At 38.3% G+C, this 16157-nt stretch overlaps 1 protein-coding gene across 5 annotated transcripts in view; it reads left to right on the plus strand.

Annotated features, from left to right (window-relative positions):
• Positions 1 to 1293: 1293 nt before the first annotated feature.
• The window catches only part of LOC132055645 (solanesyl diphosphate synthase 3, chloroplastic/mitochondrial-like), a 41863-nt gene continuing 26999 nt past the window's right edge, over positions 1294 to 16157 (plus strand). The window contains exons 1-7 of one of the 5 annotated variants that reach the window (XR_009414617.1): positions 1295 to 1603; positions 2655 to 2747; positions 4003 to 4083; positions 4160 to 4231; positions 5178 to 5309; positions 6571 to 6657; positions 14545 to 14830. Coding sequence is in view for 4 of the 5 variants with exons in the window: in XM_059447600.1 (XP_059303583.1) it covers positions 1484 to 1603; positions 2655 to 2747; positions 4003 to 4083; positions 4160 to 4231; positions 5178 to 5309; positions 6571 to 6657; positions 14447 to 14506 (645 nt within the window). In the remaining variant the exon portion in view is untranslated. Of the gene's footprint in view, positions 1604 to 2654; positions 2748 to 4002; positions 4084 to 4159; positions 4232 to 5177; positions 5310 to 5472; positions 5709 to 6570; positions 6658 to 14446; positions 14831 to 15927; positions 15958 to 16157 lie in introns of those variants that run through there. The other 4 variants (XM_059447600.1, XM_059447607.1, XM_059447616.1 and 1 more) reach the window with 4 other exon arrangements.

Raw genomic sequence — 16157 nt, forward strand, 5'->3', positions numbered from 1 at the left:
AAACACACTAAAAGTCTGTTTTAACCGTGATAACTAAACATAACTAAAAGTGCCCCCCTAAAATGGGACTTTTAGTTAAACACAACAAAAGTCTCATTAACCCGATAACTAAACATAACTAAAAGTCATGCCTCCCAAGCAGACATTTAGTTAAACACAACTAAAAGTCTCATTGATCCTGTGATAACTAAATATAACTAAAAGTCCGCCTCAAAGATATTCACTTGCATTTCTAAGAAAGTATGCCTCGTATCGAGCTTGCATTTTAATCTTCTTATCATAATATTGTTCCAACTCACATGCTTAATCTCGCTTACAAATTAACAACAATTAACATAAGTATGAATTCATGAGACAAGCAACCCAAGCGATATGTCCAACTTAACGGAATATAGAGTACTAGATTTTTTCGAATCCGAGCTATTAAATTTAAAGTAACCATAAAACTTTGTGTCCATGACTGAGTTTGTGGTAATTATTATATCCCAAAGAAATTAACAAATCAATATTCTATAGATTAAGTGATCCTCGTATATATACTTCAAAACCTAACAATAAATTGTTGAATTAAGCGAATAGTAGTTAGTATCTCACGTAATGACAATGGGTTCGTGCCTTCGTGGTGTTTAACAATTAACATATCGCTATACAATGCAACCCATAATTAGTCTAGTATTATAAATCATTGGTTCAAAGATTAATGGAAAGGAAGAAAATTGATGGCAAAGAGAAGAAATTTAATGGAGGAATTCTTGAAATTTCTAATATATGGTGGAGAGATGGGTTGTGGTGTATAAATAGGAAGATAAGAGAGAGAGACGTTGGAAGGAAAATATTAAAAAAATGGTTATTTTAAGTTTTTAACCGTTAGGGGGGGTCCGATGTGGACAAAAAATGACCCCCTCACGCGCGCCAACGAACATTTGAAGTCACCTTCTCGTGCCATGTGGACACTTAAGGGGACGCGACGCATAAAGTTGCAAGTTCAGGGGGGTTTTTAATCCTCCGCATAGTTTAGGTGTGCACTGTATAAAAAGTTGCAAGTTCAGGGGGGTCCCAAGCGCTTTTGCCAAATAATCTTTGCAAAAACTATAACCAAACACAATTCCAACTTCAAAATTACAAATAAAGTGAGAATATTTGGTTTTCATGACCAAACACTTATTTTCCAATAAAATAAATTATCATTCCACAAAAAAAAAAAAAAAAAAAATTATGGCCAAACAGGTGTTAAATAATTCGACTTCTAGGACAAATTAGTAATTTCATGAATCTTACACTAGTAGCGTGTATTAATCAAAATTATGGTTACTATTCGGCGTCGTTGCATAGGCGGTGTCCGTTAAATTTTTCGCTCAAAACCCTTCACCGCTTTTGTTTGACCATTCTTGGCCAAAAATATATACTCTAACTCAGCACACACAAATTTATACAATACATTATTAGTTAGAAAATATAAGAATTTTTTTTTTTTTTTAAAAAGATGATATTTTCAAGAGGTTTGTCTCAGATTTCTAGAAATCGTTTCAGTAGATGTCGATGCTTATTTTCATTACGTCCACAGCAACAATTATACCATTCACCAATCCATGCTTCTCAAAAGGTGAAATAAATCTCTCTCTTTTTTTTAAAAAAATTTTTGGAGTTCTTTTTTTATTAGTTACTGTTTTACTTTTCTTTAGCTCTATCTGGGAATGAATATTTGCTGTTTTAGTTTAAAGTCGTGATCTCTTTTTTTTTTTTTGAGGTTTCGTGCCAATCAATTAACACGTGTCAATCCCAAATTAGTTGGTATTGAATAGTATAATTGCCCAATTTGTTGCTTTTATTGGTTTTTGAGTTCTATTTTTATTAGTTACTGTGTACTTTGTTTTAGCTGTAACTGGGAATGGATATTTGTTTTTTAGTTCAAAGTCGTGATTTTTCAGTTTTTTACTGCAAAGTGGATTTTTTTGTTTTTTGGATTATGTGAAGTGATAGGAAAATTACGCTCTATGTCTACTTGGAGAAAATATTTACGCCACGTAGCCAATATTTTGAGTTTGTTACTCGGTTAGCCTATATTTGTGTATAACCACATTTTATACAGTATTATACAAGGTTGGTGCATTATGTATAATGCTTTCTCCCAGGTATAATGTTGTATAATATTGTATATTTTTTGAAAATTTCCCGAAGTTTTTTATGGTAGAATGTTGAAGGATATGTTGGGTTTGAGTTTGCGGTTTCTTGCAAATCAATCAACGACTCGTCAATCCGATATTAGTTTGGATTGCTTAGTTTAATTGCTCAATTTGTTGCTTTTATTGGTTTCTGAGTTCTATTTTTTATTAGTTACTGTTACTTTTCTTTAGCTGTAACTGGGAATGGATATTGTTTTTAGTTTAAAGTCGTGATCTGTGTTTTTTTTTGGTTCAATTGGAAGAAAATTAATAGTTGCTCTGAAGTTTTTTTGGGGGCTGTTATGTGATTTTCTAATTTTAAAATGTTGAAGGAGATGTCGGGTTGGAGTTTGCGGTTTCTTGACTTTCAAGCAACGACACGTCAATCCCAAATTAGTTGGGAGTGGATAGTTTAATTTGTCAATTTGTTGCTTTTATTGCTAATTTGTGACTTTGCAAGCTTTATTGTCATTGTTTTTTTGTGATTATTAGGTTTTGGGTTGCAGAGTAATTCATTCATGGGTTTCTAATGCTCTTAGTGGTATTGGGCAACAAATTCATCATCAAAGCACTGTTATAGCAGAGGTTTGTATAGCATTTTATTTCACAAATCTACAGTAATGATGTTCTGTCCTGTCTTTTTGCTAACATCATATTCAATGACATTCTCCGTATGTAAGCTTCCTCACTAATGGATCTTATGGTTTATGTTTCTTGTAATAAGTTGTGATAAACTGTCTCAAGAAGAAACACCCGGTGTTATCAAAAGCGCAAAAAAGCTCTAAGGTTCTTTGGGGCTTTAAGTGCAAATAAAGCGTGGGTTAATGAAAAAAGACGCAAATGGAGAAAAAAATACAAATATGTATTTGTAGTCCAAAATTAATAATCGTAAGCATGAATGACAAATATATGGACAAAGAAATCAATTTTTATTTTTATTTTTTATGATAAAGTGAAATATCACCCGCAAGGGTGGGTCAGTTGGTTGAACATGGGGCTTTCATAATGGAGGTCTCAGGTTTAAAGTCCCCTGCCTATGACAACAGGGGATTTGCCTTCTGGGTCGAGTTCGTCGCACGGGGCATGCCTGGGTTACGTCTCCTGTGTGATTTGCGAACTATTGCACAGGAGCTGGGTTTACCGTGTGCGCACCTAGCGGATGCGGGTTCCCATGTCATCAAAACAAAAAAAAACAAAAAAATGTGAAGTATCAATTGTTTAGTGTCGCATCTTCAGTGTTGTACTCAGTGGAAAGGAAAAGTATGTCTTAGAGTCTTGATGAGGACACTGAAGTGCCCAAAAAGCGAGGCGAAGTGCTCAAAATGTTTTGCGCTTCGCTTCAGGGCTTATGTGTGCCTTCGACAACACTGGCAACACCACAGCACCTACTAAGTTTGTTATTCACTAATAAAATGGTCTTTTACATATAAAAAGAAAGTATTTCAAGAAGAAAAAATGATTATATGGTCTAGGCAATTATAAATGTATAAATAGTTGTTTCTTCGTATTCTGATCAAGAGTTTGTGGGCATGAAGGGCCTTTCTCTTTATTCCTTTTCAGTTATCTTAGTCTGTATAGCCAAATGGAATTCAAAATACTTAAAGCTTCGAGCAAGTGGATGAATTTTCTTGAGATCGCGAATGACTCTTGTCAGTGTCATTATTGTTGAGCTGCCACTTTAAGGTCTTTTCTGAGTAGTTCGAGTCTCTTTCTGATGCAAATCATCAAGTCTTTTATTTTCCTCTGTTATTCGTCTTCGCATTTTCTTTTTATGTCCCCTTGCTTTATATAATTGGAGATATGTGATTTTTTTTACACTGTTTCCTGTTCTTTTTCTCAGGAGCAAGTGGACCCATTTTCTCTTGTTGCGGATGACTTATCCCTTCTCTCAAACAGGCTGAGATCTATGGTAGTTGCTGAGGTATATAGCTTGTTCTGTGGTTTGGCAGTTGCTACATTCATGATGCTAGATGACAGCTTGTTTCATTTGTATACAGGTCCCAAAGCTGGCTTCAGCTGCTGAGTATTTCTTCAAAATGGGAGTAGAAGGGAAGAGGTTTCGTCCCACAGTATGATTTGTTACTCCAAAGCTGAATTTTTATGTGTACTATACATTTATCATTAGTTTGGTGCACATGCTTTTGTGGATAGTCATCAAGTAATTGTTGGAAAAGTAAAATCCTCATGTCCTTTGATGAAGTCTGCATAGCTTCCAAAGAAGCCACGATTCTCTTAAGTTACTGAGTTTCTTAAGAAATACTGATGAAAACTAAGTACTTGCTGCTTAGTAAAGGGTTGAGACAATTTTTTTGCAATAAGAGAGACATACATTTCATGCATTTCTTTCAAGAGGCTTAAAACATGTTATCTTAAAAACTAAGGAAGAAAAAGAATTTCTCTCAGTTTTACATGTAGTAGGTTCAAGCATGAAGCTCCAGGAGAGGTGATTGAAAGCAAAACAAAGAATTTGAATAGAACAGGGAGAAATATGAGAAGACTAAAGAAACAGAAAAAGTTCGCAAACCAAAACTGAACTGAATCCTATCAACTTTCAACAACTGGATCTCCTTTTTTTAATTTTATTTTGCATATTAGTAGAATATAAAGTTTCATGTTACATATAAACAACACTTGGAGGAAACAATTCTATTTTATTAGGTCTTCATCAAAAAAAAAAAAAAAAAAATCTATTTTATTAGATATGCAATTTTCCAATATATTTATTATCTTATGAGCAATGGTGTTCTTTTAAGGAATATGAATAGAAGTCTCTCTAATTCCAACTTAAGTACCATTGTTGTGTTAATACAAATAATACCCTCTTGAAATATTTTACGTTGGTGGTGCTTCTTATTTGCTTTAAATGGTTATTGAGTTAAGTGCAGTTGCTTGGTCAGATCCATCATAGTGTAGATTTTTTGAAGTTTGTATCATGTCAGTGTAGCATTCATTTTTCAACTCATGATCCCATACATTCTCCTTTGAAAAATAAATACGCTGGTGCACTTTGTACAGATTCTGCTGTTGATGGCAACCGCATTGAACGTACCGATTCCTAGATCTGCACCCCAGGTGGATGTTGATTCTGTGTCCAGGGATTTGCGTACAAGGCAGCAGTCTATAGCTGATATCGCTGAGATGATCCATGTAACTATTCTGTCTCTTTCTTCTCATAGGATGGAAAGACCAACATGTTGATTGTTAAATATATAGAGTTAATAACCTGGACTTTGATGCGAATGTTGGATACAACACAGATACCAAATATGTATACATACAACTTAATCCAAGTTTTATGTGTAATTTGAAGGTTCTATACAAAAATAACCAGACCGATGTCATAACTGTTGATACAAGTACATGAAAGGTAAAATGGAGAATTCAAGTAACATTGATGAATTACGCTTTCAGATGGATTTTGTGATACACGGATAGAGGATAACTTCATGAAAAAGAACTCATATATAACCTGATTGGTACCTGGTACCTGTTGCTGGTGGGAGGTGGCAGGTATCCCGTCGAGGTGTGCCAAAGCTGGCCCGGACACCACGGTTATACACCAAAAGAAAAAAAAAAACTGATTGGTAAGGAAGCAACGGAGAAACACAGGTGTAACTGATATATCCACCTGATTGCTAAGGAAGCATTAGGTGGAGGGAGCAATCTGGAGGGATCAATCTGTAAGAGAATTTTCACATGGTATAAAAGGGCAGCCCGGTGCACTAAGCTCCCGCTATGCGCAGGGTCCGGGGAAGGGCCGGACCACAAGGGTCTATTGTACGCAGCCTTACCTTGCATTTCTGCAAGAGGCTGTTTCCACGGCTCGAACCCGTGACCTCCTGGTCACATGGCAGGAACTTTAGCATAACCACGCATAAGAAAAATTTGCTATCACTTGAAAAATTTGGGGAGTTGTGTTCTGAATTTGAAGCAGTGGGATGTTAAATTCTTAAAGGGTGGCTGATCATTCCTTTCACTGTGAAGGGCAGAGATGCAGAGTTGTTTATTTTGGTCCAGTGGCTTGGTTTCGTGTATGTTGCTATATTGGTTTTATAAGGGTAACCTCTCTAGGTTTTTACTTTTCCGACAAAAAAGGCAGCTGCAGCTGTTGCCAGATTGTTTGATATTCTTCCATATTTAAGGCGAGTAAAACTGAAATAGGCTTCTCTCTTCTTTTCTGGGTCTTTTTTCCTTAATTATCCCGTATTCCTTCATCCATGATGCTCAATGAGCCAACATCTTGGCATGGTGGACACAGATTATATGAATTAGAAGCACTATCTAGGCCACTTAGTTGATGTTTCATATTTTCTTCTCCTCTAATTCACATTGTTTTATTAATTGGTCTTAGAATGCCATTTACTTTGAACTTTCTTCAAGTCAAGTTTCTGTTTTCACTTTTCCATAGGTTGCCAGCCTACTTCATGATGATGTACTGGATGATGCTGACACAAGACGTGGGATAGTTTCTTTAAACTTGGCGATGGGAAATAAGGTACATAGTACTTTGCTCTCCTTTATTGAAATATGTTATTTCCTGGTAGAGTCTTCCATATAATGCAAGCAAGCAGTTGTTGCAGTAGGGAGATGGCATTGTGTTGTTCATAGTATTTTCTCTAACCATCTAAAATCCGGAACTTACTGACCCGACTAATCCAAATTACGCTGGGTAGGGCCCATTATGAGAGAAGTGCTCCCTACTAGGAATTTCTCCATTTCCAAGGAGTTTAAGATGTTATTTGACTTGTATATTATTTAATGGTAATGGAAGAAAATATTAAAGTAATGATGAAAAGTTAGTACGATAGAGAAAATATCATGCGGAAGTTTAAACTATTTGTAGTTAAATGATTCAAATTCTTCTGGTGGAACAGTTACCAGTTTCCCAAAAAAAAAAAAAAAAAAAAAAAAAAAAAAGTGGAATAATGTGAAACATTTTGAACGTGCTCTAATGAAATGATAAGGTGTTATGTAAATTCATCAAGTGGGGAGTATACTATATCACCAAGTAGAACGTTGGATAAGACATGCTTATATTTTTGGTGATCAAAAGGTTTCATTAATCACCAAGAGCAAATTATAAAGCTTAGCATAGCTATTCTCAGCTAGCTACTTCATCAGATTATATCACTGAAACCCTAAAAAGAATAACTTCAGAATTATTGTCTAACTCATACAGGAGTGCATCAGATTAGAATTTTAGCTTCTACTTCCCTGGCTTTCATTTCAGACACTCTATAATTTCTTTCCCTCCATATCGCATGAACATATTCAGCATATATCGTTCTCAGCAGTCTGGCCATCCTTGTTCTTCCTTTAGAAAGCTGTATAATCCACTTGAAGTGTTGGCTCTATGTAAGGAGTGATCTGGATGGTATCATTACCCATTGTAGCAGTCTGGTCCACTCCATATGGGTCTATTGGCATTCCCAAAATAGATGAACTCTGGTCTCTCTTCCAATTTACATGACGCATCAACATTGACATTCATTCCTCATTTGATGAGTCTATCTACAGTAAGCAACTTTCCTTGGCATTGCAGCCATAATGTAAACTGGCTTTTGGCCTTGCTTCATTCTGAAGTATTAAGGTTCTCCACTCGTCTTTGGATAGTTTTCTAACAACTGTAAGTATATCTGCCTGGTTAAGCTTTTCAGCCCCTTCAGAGGTCTCCACAGTTGTGAAATCAGGTCTCTTGATCCATGATCTTTCGCACCATGCAACTTGCATTATGAGGAATAGAGGTGTTTTCCATTCTCTGGCCTTTAATATAATATGTGTGACTCCATTTGATCCACATTTTATCCTGTTTGTGAGCAAGTTCCCAGTATGTATTTGCAATTGCTGCTTTGTTCCACACTTGCAAGTTAGTGATATTGAGTCCTCCCACTGATTTGGGCAGGCAAAGTTAATGCCTCTTTAGTGTACCAATTGGAGCCTACCAGGCACCAGCATATGACAATTTCTTTGCAGTCCAGGATTTGCTATTGTCTTTTCAACCAGAGGCTGGTTTATAGTATCCAAGGGTACCCCTAAGTATTGAAAGGGTAACTCTCCTTGACTATATCCAAGTAGCTGTAAAATGTCAGTCTTGACACTCTACTGTCTATACCTCCAAAGTAATATAGATTGGCTTGTAGGCCAGAAGCAGAAAGTACATATGAGAGCTTTGGTGCAAAATCTGAACTGAAATGAGATCACCTCTTGCAAATAAGAGCAAATCATCTATAAAGCATAAGTGAGTAATTCCCAGCTTCCCACATCTTGGGTGAAAGTTGAACCTCTTGTCATGTTTCAAATTGTTGAGAATTCTGCTTAGGTATTCCGTGGCTATGGAAAATAATAAAGGAGACATGGGACTAGTTACTGGGGACAGCATTGTCCAACAAAATAGATTCACTAAACATTTAGCTGTAAGAGAATAACTTGGAGTTGAGATGCCATCAAAACACCTTCTGTTTCTCTCATTCCAAAGACTCCAACAAACAGCAGCAGGGATCATCAACCAGGTTTTTTTGATGGTCTTATCAACTTTCCAAAGACTCCAACTCACATATGCCTCTCTAAGATTCTGAGGCATCACCCAACTTAATCCAAAAATATTGAAAACCATGCTCCAAAGATTAAAAGCTACTGGACAGTGAAGAAGTAAATGGTTGACCGTTTCCAGCTGACACTTGCAAAAATAGCATCTGTTGACCAGTTCACGTCCTTTCCTGTTAAGATTGTCTATTGTAGGGATGGCATTGTTGAGCGCTATCCAGATGAAGCACTTAACTTTAGGAGGTAATTTGGTCCTCCAAATCAATTTCCATGGCCAAGAGTCAATAACCAAATCTTGGTAGCCGAGCTGCCTATAGCATTCTTTAACTGAGAAGATTCCTTTACTGCCCCAGCTTATCCTGTCTGAAGTACTTGCATCAATGCTGAATGTTTCCACCTTGGCTAGTAACTTCAGCAGGTCGTCTAACTCCCAATCTTGAGGGTGTCTTCTGAAGTGCACATCCCAGAAATTGTTGCTTCTATTCTGGGCAATTGAGGAGGTCTTGTCCAGTGCCATATTGAATAACCCAGGGTACTCTTCCTTTAATGCCTATCCACTTGTCTTCCCAAAATTTCACACGATCTCCATTGCCAGGCTTGAAAAGAACCTTTTGGAAGAATTCATTGCCAAGTTTGCTGATATATTTCCATAGCCCAACTCCATAGGGAGCATTAGATAGCTGCGTGCTCCAGTTATCCGTTGCCCCATGAATTGATTTGACCACCTCTTTCCATAGGCTCGGTTCTTCCATACCATATCTCCAAAGCCACTTCATTAATAAGCTTTTGTTGTGAGTAGACAGATCTATCACCCCCAGCCCTCCTTCACACTTTGGTTTCATAACTGTGTCCCACTTTATTAGATAAAGCTTCTTGGAGTTACTATTGCCTTCCCATAAGAAGTCTCTCCTGATCTTATCCAGTTTTTCTAGCACCTCGCCAGGAATAGGAAACAAAGACATGAAATAAGTGGGGATGCTATCAAGAACACTGCAGATAAGAGTAACTCTGCCCCCTAGAGACAGGTATTGAAGTTGCCAAGAAGTCAGATTTTTTTCAAATTTTTCCACAACCCCATTCCAAATTTCACAATTTTTGAAATTTTCCCCCAAAGGAAGACCTAGATAAGTGCTAGAAGACCTAGATAAGTGCTAGGAAGAGACCCAATGTTGCATCCCATAATACCAGCCAGTTCATCAATGTTTAGAACATTGTTGACTAGTTATATAGTGCTCTTCAACATGTTAATATGTAACACTGACAAGGCTTCAAAGAGAAGAAGAGTGAGATTTAAGTATTGAATTTGAGTCTTTTCAGCTTCACAGAAGACCAATGTATCATCAGCATACTGAAGATGTGAGATCGTGATTGTGCTTCTAGTGTTTGTGCCATCAACACTGAACCCCTGTATCCATTGCATCTGGTTGGCCTTCTTCATCATTTTACTTAATCTTTCCATAGCTAGAATAAACAAAAAGAGGGAGAGGGGATCACCTTACCTAATCCCTTTCTGAGGAGAGAAAAAGCCTACCGGACCTCCATTTATCAACACAAAATATTTAATAGTAGAAATACTGTATCTTATCCATCTTAACCATTTCTCACCAAACCCCATTTTTCTCATGATAGCAAGCATATAAGACCAATTTAATTGATCAAAAGCCTTTTCAATATCCAACTTGCACATAACTCCAGGAAGCCCAGATTTGATCCTCCAGTCTAGTACCTCATTTGCAATGAGAGCTGCATCAGTAATCTGTCTTTGTTTGATGAAGGCATTTTGGTGAGAAGAGATCAGCTTACTAATAACCTTTTTCAATCTTTCTGCTAATACCTTTGCAAGAATCTTATATATGCTGCCGATGAGGCTTATTGGTCTGAAATTTCTAAGTTGAATTGCACCCTTCTTTTTGGGGATCAGGGCAATAAAAGTGGAGTTACAGGACCTCACCATAAAGCACTGCTGATGAAAATGGTTTAGGGCTGCCATAATTTCAAGTTTGATAAAGTCCCAGGCCTTTTGGAAGAAAGCCATGGTAAAACCATCAGGTCCTGGACTTTTATCGGGAGCACAGGATTTGATTACTGAATATACTTCTTCTTCCTCAAAGATCCCCTCTAGCCTCTCGCTCTCTTCCGTTGAAAGTCTTGCAACATCCTCGAAACTGGCAGTTGGTCTCCACACTTCACTTTCTGTGTAAAGATTTTGGTAGTAGTTTAATATCTCCCCCTTGATCACTTCTTTATCATCTGTGATGTCTTGGCCTACTTTGAGCTTGTCAATAGAATTGAATCTTTTACGGGAATTGGCTAAAGATTGAAAATACTTTGTGTTCATGTCCCCTGCTTTCAACCATTGACTTCTGGACTTTTGCCTCCATGAAATTTCCTCGGCCTTAGCAATCTGTTCTATTTCCTGTTTCAACTTCAGAAAACTTTCTTTTTCGAGTTGCGATGGAACCCTGAACTCTGTCTCTTGTTCTAAAGCTGTTAATTCTTCCAAAGCTCCACTTCTCCTTGTCTCCAATTTACCAAAGACCTCCTTGTTCCAATTGGGCAATATCTTTCTTCAGGTTTCTCATCTTCTGGATTAAAATGAAATCAGCACTGCCCCCTATTGTGTAGTTCTGCCACCAGCCCTTTAGCAAATCAGTGAATCCCTCCTGTTGTAACCACATATTTTCGAATTTAAAATAGGATGGAGTTGTATCCCAATCACCACACTCAATTGTTAAGGGCTTATGATCTGAGATTACTTTTGGTAGTGCCAGTGTTATCAAAAGCGAAAAGCGCAAAAAAGCTCTAAGGTCAGCTGGGGCTTTAAGCGCGAAGCGCAAATAAAGCGTGGGCTTTAATGCAAAAAAGCGCAGTGGTGCAAAAATACAAATATATATATGTTTAGTCCAAGATTAATAATAATAAGCATGAATAACAAATATATGGACAAAGAAATTGTAAAAATATTACGATAAAGTGAAATATCAATCATTTAGTGTCACCTCCTCCAGAGAGGCTTATTGGCAAGGAAAAGTATGTCTTAGATCCTTGATGACGACACTGAAGCGCACATAAAGCGAGGCGAAGCGCTCAACATGTTTTGAGCCTCACTTCAGGGCTTAAGCGCGCTTAAAGCGCGCCTTTGATAACACTGGGTAGTGCCAACTGTTTAATAACTCTGAAGCTGTCGTTCCACTCAGTTGAAACTAGGAACCTATCAATCCTTGAAGCTTGTAGGTTATTTTCACCCCTGGACCAAGTAAATTGGGCTTCCTGCAAAGGTAAGTCCATTAATTGGAGGTCTTGGATCAATTCAGAGAAACACTCCATGGCATTTGATCTTCTTGAACAATTCAACCTCTCAGTCATATACTGGCAAACATTAAAATCACCCCCCACCACCCATTGTTCATTCCATATTCCTCTAATTGCCCCCAATTCCTGTCGGAATTCCTCCCTCTCTATATTACTATGAGGGCCATAGACACCCGTAAAGCCCCATCTAAATTCATCCTGTAAACTTTCAAGGAAGCCAGTCAGTGTATAGCAACCTTGATGAGAATCAATGCATTTCCACGATCTTTTATCCCACACTATGATTATGCCACCTCTAGTGCCGCTTGCTTTCAACTCAACCCAGTCCGCCCATCTGTTCCCCCATATCTGGTATATCAAATTAAGTGTTAAAGACTCCATTTTTGTTTCTTGTAGACACAAGATGTCTGTTTTCCATTTACGAACCAGTGACTTAATAGTATCCCATTTCCTCCCATCATTTAACTCCCGAATGTTCCAACTAAGAATTCTTACTTTCATCTGATCACCAACTTGCCATGCATGCACCTGGGAGATATGTGTTTCCTACTATAGGCTTTCACTAGTTCATGGGCTAGAATAGCATTGGCTGCTATCTTCCTTCTAAGGATAAAACCGGATTTTCTTCAGATATAATATCAGCCACTACTTTATCTAGTCTAGCAGCTAAGACCTTTGCAATTAGCTTGAATAGGACAATTCAACAAGCTATGGGTCTATAATCCTTCAGAATTTGGGTTGGCTACTTTTGGCAATACGGTGATAGTAGTACAGTTGATTTCCTTATAAAGGTAGCCAGAGGTGAAAAAAATCCTTGACAGCCGTACATACCTCATTCTTAATGATAGGCCATGGCTTCTTAAAAAAGACAGCATTGCAGCCATCAATTCCTGGCGCTTTGTTATTGCCAATAGAACATAGTCCCTGATAGATCTCCTTGTCATCAGCACACAGGTCCAGCTGCTGCTGGTGTATAAAGTAGGTCCTGCCTCATGATCAACTTATTTACTGCTGGTAAAGTAGCTGCTGAAGACCCCATCAGTGATTTGTAGAAGGATACAATTTCCTCTTTGATAGCTGCAGATTCCCTGAGTCTCAATCTAGTCAAAGATGTCAATTCAGTTATCTGCTTTTTTTTGTTTCTCTTTCATCACTGCTGAAAAATACTTGTTCGTATCCCTAGTTGGATCCAATTGGCTCTGGCCTTTTGTTGAAGTATGCTCTTTCCTACCAGTGGCCATTTCTCTAGTTGTTGTAATTGCTCTTTCTCCTCAGTTACCAATGCATCTAAGTAGTGAGATTGGATCTGCTCTTGGATTGCTTTTAAAGAAGTTCTGGCTTGACGAACTTTTTCAGCAACCCCTTTGTATTCTTCTGAATTCAGCTGTTTGAATTCTGCCTTGAGGGACTTCAATTTCAGCCATATATTCTTCATCTTATTTGTTGCCACGTGAACCATCTGACAGAAAAGAGAGTGATCTGCCCAAACATTAAAGAACCTGAATGGTACTTTAATGCTGCATGTGGGGTGTCTCATGGGTATCAGCATTGGGGCATAGTCAGCAAAAGAATGGTTCTCCATAGGTTGTAATCAAGTGACCATACTTCACTATACATTTATCATTGCCCAATGTTCTGTCAAGTCTGCTAGTTACTCTGCCATCCCCCTGCTTCTTTTTACTCCAAGTGTAATACTCCCATCTCCAAGGAATTTCATTCAGCATCAAAGTATGATAGCAATGAAGAAAGTCCCTGGTTTTTGCCAGTGTTACAAGGATATAATTGACAATTCGAAGTTGCACATTATCCCTTTCCTGCAATGGATCCGGTGGAAAAAAGGTTGCTAAATTTATACCATTTGTTATTTCATATGTGACGACAGGTCGAACTAAAACTAAAAACCTTTTCTTACTAGGTGTAATCCGTTGGATATAGATCCAATTTTTCACTTTTTTGGATTCCTTGGAATTTCTTTTTCCTGTTCCTGGTGTATCAAACATTAGACATCCTATCTTGAAGGTATAACAATTGCATTGAAATCTCCAGTGATGAGCCAAGGTGTACTGACTGTTTGAGGCGTATCTTGCGATAGACTCCATAGTACTCTTCTTTGTTCACAAGTGCTGTAGCCATAGTATACGAGTTGAGCATCTGCATTTACTACTGTTATGTCATAAGCCCATGTATCCCAAATCACCCATATTCTGCATTAACTGCCACTCTATAATTGCAAAGCGTATCCCATGTAGGAACTTTTTTGCAATGGCTTGTGCCCTGTTTTCCTTGACTTATGTCTCCAGCAGTCCTGCTAGTTTTATGTTATTTTCATTGATGTATTGTCTAAGCTCCTGCTTATACCTTCTGTTTATGTCCCTACATTCCATACTAACCAAGTCACTAATTAATAGTTGAACTTCCTCCTTTATCAGGAGGTCTTGGGTTGTTCACCACATGTTCCCCTACATGCAAAGCTTGGAAGCCATTTCTGATAGGCACTGAATAATCAATGCACTGCTTTGAACCACAGCTTTGTCTGGAGTCACTTGCTGCCTTTGCACCTGATTCTGTGTGGCCCCCCATGTGTGAAAGGGTGTTGTTGTTTCTGTTGTGAGCCTTTTCCCTGCATAGTCGACAATGGTTTATCACTCCTCTGTTTCTCCTGTCCTACCACTGTGCTCGGTGCTTCTGAAGTCACTGATGATATCTATGCTGTTGGTTCTGTTCAAATTATACAGCTCCTGTTTCCTGTTGCTGAATTGGTCCTTTAGCAATCCAGGTGGGGACTATTTTCTTTGGTCGCTGCCTTCTTTCAGGTTGCTCCACCCTTTCACCCCTCTTTACTTTGTTGCAGTCGTGCGCAATTTTCATACGTTTAGTACGGAACTCAGGCCTTCATTCATATTCCACTGATTGTATAAATTGCCTTCCCTGTTGTCACCTTCTCCAAAAAAAAAAAAAAAAAAAAAAATTGCCCGCCCAGTGGATCCTTAACTGTTATTTGTGTCATCAGACTCTTGGTCATATACTTCAATAAGCATCGTTGCATATGATATCCTTGTCTGCATAGCTGTGCATTCATCTGCAAATAATGGACTGCCTATAGTGCTTGCCAGTCTACTTAGAGAACCACATCCCCAACATGTCATTGGCAATTTTGGGAATATCACCCATAGAGGAATTTTAGTCATGAATTCTGCATTAAAATCGAAATCCAGTGTCCACTGCCTCAATATCATCTGCCTACTGTTAATGGTATGTGGACCTCCATATAATATTGTCTGCAGATCCATAATACTTTAAAATCTAACAATATAGTGCCCCTCATCATGTAGAAGCAGCTCTGGTTCACCTTTGTCATTCCATTTTTGGGCTACATGTCGTTGCATATAAGTGTAGCCCGGCACCTCACCAATAACATAGACTATACGTCCACTTTGCTGCTTCTAGTTCCACATCAGATTTATCTAGATGAGCTACTAAGTTACCATCAACAATTTCCGGAGTGATACAGGATAGTGCCATACCATTTTCAGCAGCGCAATTACCCGCAAACAGGTTTGTCCATGAGGTACCAGCTGCTTTCCCCTTCTCCGGCGCCGGCAGATCTACCTTCTGTTGCTATGTGACTACTACTGTTTCATTCAATTTCCCCTCACGAGTTGTAGCGCTTGCATGAGCAGAGGCGCTTGCCTGATTAGGAGCACTTGCATGTTTGCTTTCCAAGTTAGGGCTCAAAATCAATTTCTTCGCTGCAGCAGTTGTTGAGATCTGGGATCCCATGCTCGTCGAACTCATATGATTTGTGATCCATCTCGGTTCACTACTCTCTGTTCATTACCTTGTCCGAGTGTTTCTGCTCGTACTCTCGCACTTACTAAGCTACCCACCGTTACGATTTGTTGTTTTTTAGGTCGTCCTCTCTTAGCCGCCTCCTGTCGGAGCACGTTAGGGTAGCATGCGTCGAGAGCTTCAGCCTTGACAGAGAAAAACCCTATATAGTGAGTAAGATATTTGTTGCATATAACATGCTTACTGCAGATAGCTATATTGAAGCAGTCATTTTTAGAATTAGATCAGGCCGAGTGATAAGGGGTCAGGACTCATGCTCTCCTCTTGGGTGGAAGAGCAATTGTTTTGAAA

This window comes from Lycium ferocissimum, chromosome 1, assembly GCF_029784015.1.
Source record: "Lycium ferocissimum isolate CSIRO_LF1 chromosome 1, AGI_CSIRO_Lferr_CH_V1, whole genome shotgun sequence".
In the NCBI taxonomy this organism is placed as follows: Eukaryota; Viridiplantae; Streptophyta; class Magnoliopsida; order Solanales; family Solanaceae; genus Lycium; species Lycium ferocissimum.